The following is an 11,787-nucleotide window of genomic DNA, read 5'->3' as shown; positions in this document are numbered from 1 at the left end:
TAGCTATTCTATGCAACAAATACTGGTTCCTTTTTATGATCTGGATTTTTTAGTTTTTCAATTCTAACATCAGTTGTTTTGCTTTCTGTACTTCTTGTTCATTAAAATATCATTTAATCGTTTCCATCATTTAAATATTAATTTCATGTAATTATAAATAACAGTGACAATAATGAGCTGAACAGTATAAATATACCAGTTAAGAAAACCTGGTTTGCTTTTGCAAATTGCTGGGTATTGAAAGCATTATGTAGTCCACTCACACAACAGTTTAAAGACTCCCTGTTCCAGGATTTGCGTCTTCTAGTCACAGAATTGAAAATACAAATGCACACGACTGAATAAATTCAACGCTGTCATTTATACAGGCCTTTATTCCATATCTCATATACAAGTACTGCATATTTATGTGGACAATTTCAAAGAAAACATTTGCAATGTCACATAGAAAAAAAGACATAAATTATATAAAAACCTGATGACATTTTAGTAATGAACCTGATATAATGATGTTCAGATTATCAAATATTTTTGTCTGGCAATATATAGAGGCAAAAATATGCAGTAATTCTCCTGCAAATATATTGCTCCAATATTCTGTACCAGACATACTACTCCAATATTCTGTACCAAAGATTTATTTTCAAGGAATGAGAACAACTGAATACTCATGATTTTACACAATACAGAGCTATATGAAAAAACACATAAACACTTGCATATTATGCGTCTATAAGATGTCGCACAGACAATTCCACACAAACATTTTCACAAGTTTTCTTCCTTACTGTGATAAACATATGTTCAGCATTTCTTCTTACTTTTTTCAAAATTGTCAACTCCACTTTAACTAGACTTGACAAAAATTGAAAGTACTTCCAGAATACTTCATGAGAAGATGGCATCATCAAGATTTCTGCATCCAAAACTACTGATTCTACTTTTTAAGCAAATAATAAAAGAATTTTTTCTGAGTACTTCATGAAAAGAAAACAATATTAAGGACATGGTAATGAAATTAGCAGTGAGATAAATTAGAAATAATTACACATAAATGCAAGGATAATTGAAAAATATCTGTACTCTACAATTCTACCCTTAAAAATGTTTTTAAGCAGAAGATTTATCAACTGCATGTACTATAAACAAGAGTATAATTACAGACTGAATAACAGAGTTACCCTAAACAATATGTTAATTATGTTTCTTGTTGTTAAATATATGTAATGTGGAAATGCAAAACCCATATAACTACCATCGGAATAAATTAAGAATCTGAACCTCATTTCACTGGGAAGGTATACAGAAACTTCAAAGAAAGAACTTTGGAGTAAGTATCTAAAAAACTGATAATTTATGACAATAAATAACTGTGAAAGATCATGAAAATGAACTGGAACCTTTAAGTTCAGTCTTGCGTCAAAACATTCATTATGCCCATACTAATCTGATGAAATACAAAGATCATCTATTATGACTGTACTTAGATGTGTTACTGGACGAGTTATTTACACGCGTTTGTGTCTCCTGAATACATAAATACTTAACTGTATGGAAACTTACTTTTATGCATTTCCATATACATATAAAGAAGAAGCCTGTTGCTATGGCTCTTCTAGAAACGCAAAAATATTTTAAAAAACAGAAGTCTGGATAAACAAGTTTGGTTGATATAAAGTTTGAATGTCTGAGGAACATAATATTTTAAACAGAAGAACAATCCAGAAAAAAAAAAGATCTGATCAAAATTACTTTTTTCTGTAGACAAGTGCTCAATACCCAACATGGATCCCCAAATGTACATATGCATGGATAAAATACAGTGTCAGAGTAAACACCTTTTCATATCAACTCAAGCAGCATTTATTACAAATGGGCCTACTAATCACAGTATGCTGTTGAAGTACTTATTACAAAATGTCATAAAAATGATGCCATGATTACAATGACAATGAATTAAAAAAATTACAATAGAGGTATCATCCAGGGCCAGCATTGAGATTTGTAAGCTGTGTCTGCCAAAATCCAGTCTGGATCTATTAAATTTCTATTTCAAAACCCAGTCTGGATCTATTAAATTTCTATTTCAGTGCAGGCTTCTTTGCTTTCATAGCCTCGGGTATCAGTAACACCACCACCAAGGTTAATGATCTCTACTCAATACTAGAGGAAATATGATCACAGGTTTATTTCAGTAAACATCAGACTTGTACATCAGAACTACATATGCATATGCTGAGGCATCATTACACTTCTTTAACCCTAATGCAATTTGAATAAACATTTGGCATTTATAAAAGCATAATGTACCAGGCATATGTTGAGGCATCATTACACTTCTTTTGCCCTAATGCAATTTGAATAAGCATTTGGCATTTATAAAAGCATAATGTACCAGGCATATGTTGAGGCATCATTACACTTCTTTTGCCCTAATGCAATTTGAATAAGCATTTGGCATTTATAAAAGCATAATGCACTAGGCATATCCTCATCAGTGCCCAGATCTTGACATATATGATGGTGACATTACTGACATGTAAATTTGATTCAGTGACAAACTGTTTAGATAGCAAATGTAATTTTGTAATGATGACCTATTCAAACCAAAGTACTTTTACGCCAGTTTCCTAATTTTCGTTGTTTATAGCATCACTTGCACCTTAATGTAGTCTTCTTTGAAATCATAAACATAGGTAGATGGACACATCTACTTCATACAAATGGGCATATATGTATCAACTTAATTAATTTTAACTAACATTAATGGACATATCACTGAAACTAAATGGTACAATCAGTAAACACATTTGCCTAAAACATGGGCTGTTACTAGTACCTGGCAGAAAGAAGGTGCTGGCAAACCAATGAATTGTAATTGATTACAAAGTAATAAATTACACAAGCTCATGAAGCTGCAGCCTCTCTTAGATTACAACTCCAAGATGATGTCCTGGGGTATTACCCTACCTGCCAAGAACTTAGCCTTTGAGTTACAACATAGAAACTACTGAGATCTCCACCCAACAACCGTAGTGACAGATGCTGGGCATGAAAAAACAAATTTATACACACAACTGACTAACTCCTGAGTCCATCCCTAGCCCTGGAATTCAGCCCCTGAAGATGGAAACTATTGTCATTCCAACCATATAACCAAATACATTTACCAGGCACAAAAAGATATATTTATACAAGCAAATGACATTGGTCCTGGGATCCATCCTTAATCCCCAAGGGTTTCAGACCATGGGACAGAGCTTTAAGGTTCTCAAGATTCCCACCCGATAACCATGTACATACTTGTTTGGCAAGGACAGACAAACGCATATACCTAACTGATATTTGCCTCTAGGGTAGTCCTTAACCCCGAGACATTCCCATGAGGATTGAACCTCAGTCTGGAGGCCATGGTGGCCATGTTGGCAATCAGATTGGGACTAGACATATATCTAATGCAGTTTTTTTCTTTTCATTGAACAACCCATGCTGATGTGATCATCTATTCAGGAGCAGTGGTAACAAAAATTTTAAGATGGCCATAACTGCATCCATACAGAATGTCTGAGTCGCTAGACAACAGGATGAAAACATGTGCATTGTTTCATAACCATACTCCATGTAGTATCAGAGAAACAGGATAACCAGTGCTAACAATCTGATGATGGGCATGAATCATCACAAAAGCTCTTCTGATCTTCAATCAATATGGCTAAAAATTAACAATGAAATTTAAATTAATTCACCAACAGGCACAAATACATGCATCAATTCACTCAAATCTGGCCATTCTATGCATATCTAAGTATTCAGTATGCAAAATAATGCATTCAATGGAGTAATAACTCAAAATACTGACACAGTTTAATGCTGTCCCTTTTATATACAATATAATGCACCACCTCTGTTGGTCAGCAAATTCTGATTTATAAATTAAATATAAAATCAAAAGAAGAATTATATTTTTCCATTCCTACAAATGAAAGGATGAAAGGGTCACATGAAAAGATTTAGTATGTTGGAAGTGTGTGGTACCTTATCTGACAAGTGCAGAAAACTTAAAATTTTGGTTACATTTATTTTATTTTGGATTTCAAGAACTCAAGAATTGTAAACTGTCATTAGTAGAAATAATGTAAGCCATGTGCCAATGAATATGAGATACTTGGTAGTTATTAGTAATCTGTGGCAGACCAACATGGACAGAGTTATTGCCCATGATAAACCAGATTGGCTTTGACTCAAGGAGAAAGCAAAGTTCAGTTTGCACTATTGATGCACATAAAAAAAACACATAACAATAAAAATGTTTAGCATAACTAATTATGCAATTTTTCTGCTGTGCCAAAAAAGGTATTATTTAGGTTTTTGTTCTGTTCTCTGTATGCAGCTAAATATTATGGTTAGAAGAACATAATGTCAGTTGCAAGTTGCATCACTGTTTCCCCACAGCCAGCCATTTTGCTTAAGGTACATTTTCAGACATTTTGTAGAAAATGGGGAGAGTGTTTATGACCTATTTATACAAACCATGTGTAAGATTCTTGTCTATTAGAAATAACAACACTAGTTTGGTGACAATTAGGTAAATTCATTGTTCCCCATCTTTTCTGACTTCTACTGCATGCCTGGAGGTTTCTTGCCACCATGGAACTCTTCAATACACAGGTGACAACTCCAGTTTCCTAAAATTTTAAAAAAGTTTACAACTTAGAAAGTAGAACTATGAGTGATTGATACATTGCAAAGAACACAAGAACTCTAACTAAGTCCAATATTCCCTAAAAAAGTTCTACTCAATCTGAAGTCATGTTCCCATTCTGAATATAAAGTGAGGAAGATGAATAATTGGGGATCATAACTCTTTATAATGAGAATAAATGAATAAAAACAATGTTTTTACATAAGAACATTTTGAATGGTTCTTGTAACTATGCTGAAGATATAATTAATTCTTAGGAGCCATAACACTATCCAAATTGAGCTGATGAAGCAAACATCAGTATTATCAGTTACAGCATAAAAATGTAGCAAAAACTTCAATATATTCAATACTATATTCAATACCTTTCTTAAGATACTGAACACTTTTCTGAGAAAGAAGATGTTTATATATATATATATATATATATATATATATATATATATATATATATATATATATATATATATATATATATATACACATACACACACTTGTCCTTTCAAAGCTCATAATTAGTTATATTAATTCAGATTAGGACTATCCGTCAATTTAACTAATGCATTTACAAGATGCAACAACTGCTCAATGGTAAAAAAGTAGTGTTCAACAACCTGCCCTTGAGTATTATGTGTTCTAAGCATGTAAATGCTTGAAGGAAACTTGACATTATAGTAACTAGTATTTTCAGACTGCAATATACTGTTATACAGTGCTGCAACAGATTGCTATACAAACCTGTGTTAAATTGACAGGCTACTGTTTAATTCGCATTATTTAACTCTGGCAGCTTAGGCAGCTAAAGTACTATCTCCATTATTTTTGCTTTTACTGCGAACCATAATACACGTTTGGAAAGAAGTTGTATAAATTTAAATCCAAATATTTTCAATATAATGACCAGTATAAGAGACAGTATCACTAATTAGAATGAGTCTATTCAGCACAACAATTAAGATGCATAAAATTTTTCCATGTATTCCAGAACAAAAATGGCAACTAGTTCAGAGAGTAATTTCAGGATGCAGTCGTTTTCCTGATACCATAGTCATCAATGCAGCAATAGATGATAAAATGCAAACTGAACTGTAGCTCATTAAACATGTGGGTCATGTGGACTGATTTGTAACTTCTTGGAGTAATGTTTTTAATAGTTTTCAGCGAGTAATGTTTTTAATAGTTTTCGATGAGTAATGTTTTTAATAGTTTTCAATGAGTAATGTTTTTAATAGTTTTCGATGAGTAATGTTTTTAATAGTTTTCGATGAGTAATGTTTTTAATAGTTTTCGATGAGTAATGCTTTTAACAGTTTTTTTTTAGATTGGTTATATCAAAAATAAAGGTCATTTATACAGAAAAGCAAACAGCATCATTTGAAAAAGCTGTTTATTGTCCTCAACAGATTTAGTTACAATGCTTGATCATGAAGGAAGTCTGAGATGGCCAACTGCATATGAGCCAACAGCCTAAATGATATTCCAAATCAAACTATTGCAAATGAAAGTGAGGCTCACAGAGATGGTTCAAATCTCATCAGCAGAAACTTTCGTGAGGTGTATCTGATTCTGAGAAATGTCAGAATATGTTGATCAGATCATCCACTTAAGCCATGATGCCAAGTTATGCCTTCCATATTGACCAGAAGAAAGGGCCATTGCTGGGCCCATCAAATGTGTTGCGTGTTTCAAGTAGCATTCAAAAGCAGAAATTGGATTCTGCAGAGTTGTCACTTTTGAAGGATCAGTTGCAGATGATGAACAAACCATCAATTTTTTATTACACACAGGCAGCAACCTAATCTTAACTATAAACCTGGTTGCATCACTAGGATGACTGAACTGTTTTATGAATGTAATGGAGATAGTTTGGGTCCACATACAGGGCATGAAAAGCTACCTCTTTTGAAGGATCAATTGCAGAAGATGAGCAAATCATCACTTTGTTATTACAAAATGGCAGCAACCTCATCTTAACTACAAAGCATGGTTGCATCATGAGGATGATTGAACCATATGAATGAAATAGAGATATTTTGGGTCCACACAAGGCATGCAATTCACTCATCCTGCAGACTGAAGCAAGGACTATCAAAATTCATGTCTTAAACAATAATAACTTCAGTGAATGTTCTAGACAAAGACTCAAAGATATCAGAGTTGGAACCCTGGAAAGGCTTCATCTGGGGAACAGGGTAAATGACCTGGGCCAATTCTTATCAACAAGTCCAAACATAATCATGGAATGGCAATCCTTGATCATATAGCAGCAAATTCTTCTCCACAAAAAACCAGAGAAAGAATTTAACTACCTTAGGATCTGAGGTTTGCATGGTAATGACTGCTTTGTCCTTGCAACCAGCTGATAAAATTATATCTCATCCCTTCAAACACCTTCTATGTGGAGTGCCTTCTAGCTCATGTGACAATCTCCAAAACTACACACCAACATAAATGTCCAAATAACAAAAAAGGGGTGGCAAGGGTTAGAGGAAACTCGGACTACAACCCCTGCTGAGGCAAAAGTGTAATCCATGTGGACGAAAAGAGTAATGCAAGCAGAAAAAGAGTAATCCACATATAACATGCTAAAAAAAATTAAAGGAACATATGTACAAAATGACTTATTTACCCCTCTGGATTTTTTTACCTCATTTAGTGCCTCATGTTTTCATATGTAGTACTTTTAGCTTTAGAAAGCAACAGACTGTCATGTTGCAATTCAAAACACTTTGTACCAGCTATGATGTTTTGCAGACCAGTAGAGCACTAAACACTGGGTTACTAAGCATGGATCTGACTTCCGGTTTATTTTTGTTAACAATACTGAACAACCTCTCACATTCAGCATTAGAATGGTAAAGAACCAATACTCCTTTCATAACCTGATAAAGAGGAAATTTATATCTTCCGGTGGCTGCATCTTTCAGCTGGGAAATAGGGTGCCATTGCACATCAACTCTAAATGCATTAAGTACATTGTCAGGTAGAATACCAACTTGATACTTCAGGAATTCTCCTTCCAGATGATCCAAGGTAGACAAAGGTGACAATATAAAGGGATATCCCTTGACAAAGAATCTTACACTTAAAGCTTTTTGACTGTCTCTCATTTACATCCGTAACTGAAGCATTTAAAAGCACTTCATCCACATATGGGAATTTCTGGAGCATGTAATCACAGGCAGTAGCATAATAATCTCTAACATTATCATAGAACACCTTTGGAGGATTCTTTTAGGATACATTTGACCTAACATTTAGTGCCATATAACTACAGACTGGTTATGTACCAAATATGAATCAAAACAAAGAATCTGAGAGCAAAGATTCAAAATTAGAAAACCAGTCGGTTTTCTCTGAACTATGCCATACAGCTGCTATAAAAAAAAAATGATAAGTGTTAGGAAAGTACATGCAGGTCAATTGTACCCTTGTACACAAGCCATTAGACATGAACAATATTGTACTATAGAGTTGTCCTCTAACAAATGTGAATTATAACAATGAATCCAAGGTCAAAGATTTGAAAGAAGAAACCAGCATGTTTCTTGGATAAAGGACAGCTGCTATAAACAGAACATATTAATGATGTTAGGAAAGTGCATGCAAGTCTACGGACAGATGTACTCTTATGTCTTAGTTACACAGAAACTGACTTTTCTAGAATATGATCTGTGGGATTAACGAGATTTTAATAAAAAAAGAGACAACTTATTAATCTTTTTGGGAGGAGAAGGGTATACTGAAAAAGCATAGTCCATATATGGACATGGGTAAAGCATAAGTTAAATAAAAACTAATGATTATGCCAAAAGCATAATGGTTGGCATGTATGGGAATGTAGTTTTTAAGTCCCTCTGAAACAACTTGGTTCCCATATTTGTTTTCATGACACAATGGTTGATCAGTTCTGATGAAAATGAAGCCTGGTGCCTACATGCAGATAAATGGGGTTGTGGGGCTTGGATCGAGTCTGATTGGAAGGCATGGAGAAAAAACAAGAGTCACTTAAAGGGATTCATGCTCCATGGGTCAATAAGAATTTACAGGATTTCATAAAACCATTTCTTCCTTTTCTCTGCTGAATATTAAAAATATCTCTCTTATTCATCACCAATACAAATGTTATGTAAATTTAATTTCTATTGTCTGTTGGCTTTTCTCCATGATTATGTTATGTATATTTCCGAAGATTAATGTAATCAGGTAATGTATTCAATGGAGAGATTCTTTTATATTCACAACATGCAAAATTGACTGTATTCTCAAAAAATGAATGATGCAACAAAATAGTGACTAAACACTGATACATTTTTCAAAGAATATTCCACTGTTCTCTTGTCCCAAGAATATGGAATAGAAAGACGTGCTGATAATACTTTAACTAACATGTCAAACAATGAACATGGTGGTAATACTTCCTCTGAATTTTTATTGCATTCTAATTTCGATTCCTTATTCAGAATATTGGTAATTGGTTCACCAACCCTTAATAAGTGGTTTCCTCTTAATTCACCCACCTGAAAGACCACCATATATAAAATTATGGCCATCACAAGTTCTGACTGCGAAAGAAACCTGCTGAAAAACAGACATAACATAAAAAGTTAAAAGAAAAGAATAAAGAAAAATTGAGAATACAAACCTTCTGGGGGCTCACTGAGGGGAGAAAAATTGAGAATACAAACCTTCTGGGGGCTCATTGAGGGGAGAAAAATTGAGAATACAAACCTTCTGGGGGCTCATTGAGGGGAGAAAAATTGAGAATACAAACCTTCTGGGGGCTCATTGAGGGGAGAAAAATTGAGAATATAAACCTTCTGGGGGCTCAATGAGGGGAGAAAAATTGAGAATACAAACCTTCTGGGGGCTCATTGAGGGGAGAAAAATTGAGAATACAAACCTTCTGGGGGCTCATTGAGGGGAGGGTTGAGGCAGTACATGTGATAACCTCGGTCACAGTCATCACAGAAAAGCAACTGGTCCTGAAATAAATATCAAAAATATCATCTTACTGTGAAACAAAGAGAAAACCACCTCACATACAAGCTAAGTAAAATTAAACCAGCAATAAAGATCACCTATATTATAACTAATCACCTGTCTTCAACAACTGTTTTTCCCCCTTTTCTGGAGGTGCTGAAAACTAAATTATTGTAATAAACAACAAGAACCTTTAATCTGCCACCATTCATCTTCAGAGATCACTTTTCTCACATACAATATAGACTGCTGCTTTAGATTGGTTTAATGTTACTATTCAACTATTCATCAATGAAAAAAGTCAGTATAAGTATGGAGAAATACATCTACATAATGAATCCAGAGCCATATATGTCGGCCAATTTCAGCTATTCAAGTAATTATGCCAGGATGACAGACATAATGTCATCACTTGGGCTCACAGAACAATATATGTACAAATACAAATATAGCTGATTCATTTTTCTGTGAGCAGTATTGTGACAGGAAGTGATGCATCTTTCCATTAAGCTTAAGCCTTTCACCATGAAAAGTGCAAAGGAATCCAAATTTAAACAAATCAAGAGATACAAGTGGGACAAAGATTCGTTCACTAGCTGACATATAGCTACAAGCAAAATGCAAGAGAAATTAGCCAAGAAAATCTCATTTAGTTGGAGGATCTCTCTCTGTCAAACCTTTCTATATTTATGTTCATTGGTGCCAAAAAGTTTTCAAGATTTCTCAGATTTTAGAATGTTAGCCATATCTGATGGCAGATCAGCATCATTTGTGTTAAATTAAAAGGACTTTAAACCATGCTGCTTGTATCAAATTTGGTTAAATTCTGCTCTGCCACTTTTGCAAAGGACTTTTTAAAATTTAAATAATAATAATAATAATAATAATAATAATATTGGCTGCTGATCTAAATCGTTTTTAAACATTTTAAAGCCTTCATACAAGAAAACTTACTGCCACACTAGTTTATAAAATGTTATGATAGTTTTATAAAACAAAAAATATACCTGGACCTGAAAATTCCAATACTGGAATACTGAAGTTTAATTTTTACGCTCATCACAAAAATTCCTAATCAGGAATAAGTAAAGACAGTAATTATTATGTTTAAAATGTTACACATAATCTTCTGAAAGTGGAGTATGCGCTACAGCAACTGATGTTCCAAGTGTGGAATATCTGAGTGAATACGGAATCCTGTATGTTAAGACAATATGTGTAATATTCCCAAAGAGTATATTAAGACAGTAGGTGTAATATTCCCAAAGAAAATTACCTGCAGGTGTTGCAGTATGGATATATATGTGACAGTTTCAGATATTGCAGTACTGGAAAACTGACATTATATTTTATAGTATAAATAAATTACATTATTAAATTTTGTTAAAAACAATGTGCATAATGTATGCAGCCCATTGCAAAATACTTCAAAACTGAGAGTAAAAAAGATACTATTGTTATTATAGAAAACTCTCACATCATCTGAAAGTGAAGTATATACAATATTCCTTGTTATATTTTCCAGTGGAAAATATTTGCTAAAAATGTGAAAAGTGGAACTTATATGTATCGGGTTTAAGAGCATGTCAGCACAACCCTGGCTATACAGCACCTGTTAAAAGTTAAGCTCTAACAAGCATCCCTCAATGGGTCTAACACGCCAATGGACAAAAGGAATTTCCAAGAATCCAATAAGAGACCATTTCTTTGTCTTCAGTACACCCTAAGTATGGAAACTGTATCTGATGTTCTTGTGAAATCCATTGTAACAAATTTGGTAGCAAAAGTCCCAGAGTTAATTATGTTCACATAATAATTGTGGCCATTAATATCGAGTCTGATATTATAGATAATGTTACAACTCTTTGGTCTTAAACTAAGAAACAAAAAAAGTGCTAAAACCAACATGATTTAGTCAAATTGAAAATACAAAATGAAAATTAAAAATAACTTACAGTATGGTGAATGAATTCCTAAATAGTCCTAAATGTTCAATCAAGTCTAAAAGTAACCAGTAATTGAAATGAGTTCCAGTGGTATTCCAAATAATGTTCAATACTGCACTGATGTACCAATAATTCTGATAAATCATGATGATATAA

At 33.5% G+C, this 11,787-nt stretch overlaps 1 protein-coding gene across 3 annotated transcripts in view; it reads right to left on the bottom strand.

Annotated features, from left to right (window-relative positions):
• Window positions 1-356: 356 nt before the first annotated feature.
• The window catches only part of LOC149803481 (zinc finger protein DPF3-like), an 81,437-nt gene continuing 70,006 nt past the window's right edge, over window positions 357-11,787 (bottom strand). For all 3 annotated transcript variants that reach the window (XM_089953207.1, XM_089953209.1, XM_089953208.1), the window contains 2 exons: window positions 9,606-9,687; window positions 357-4,685 (listed from right to left, as the gene is read on the bottom strand). In XM_089953207.1, coding sequence (XP_089809333.1) covers window positions 4,618-4,685; window positions 9,606-9,687 — 150 coding nt within the window. In that variant the 3' untranslated portion in view covers window positions 357-4,617. The remainder of the gene's footprint in view (window positions 4,686-9,605; window positions 9,688-11,787) is intronic.

Source organism: Sinohyriopsis cumingii, chromosome 3 (assembly GCF_028554795.1).
Source record: "Sinohyriopsis cumingii isolate HCF-2022 chromosome 3, ASM2855479v2, whole genome shotgun sequence".
In the NCBI taxonomy this organism is placed as follows: Eukaryota; Metazoa; Mollusca; class Bivalvia; order Unionida; family Unionidae; genus Sinohyriopsis; species Sinohyriopsis cumingii.
This window is presented reverse-complemented; position numbering and strand designations above follow the sequence as displayed.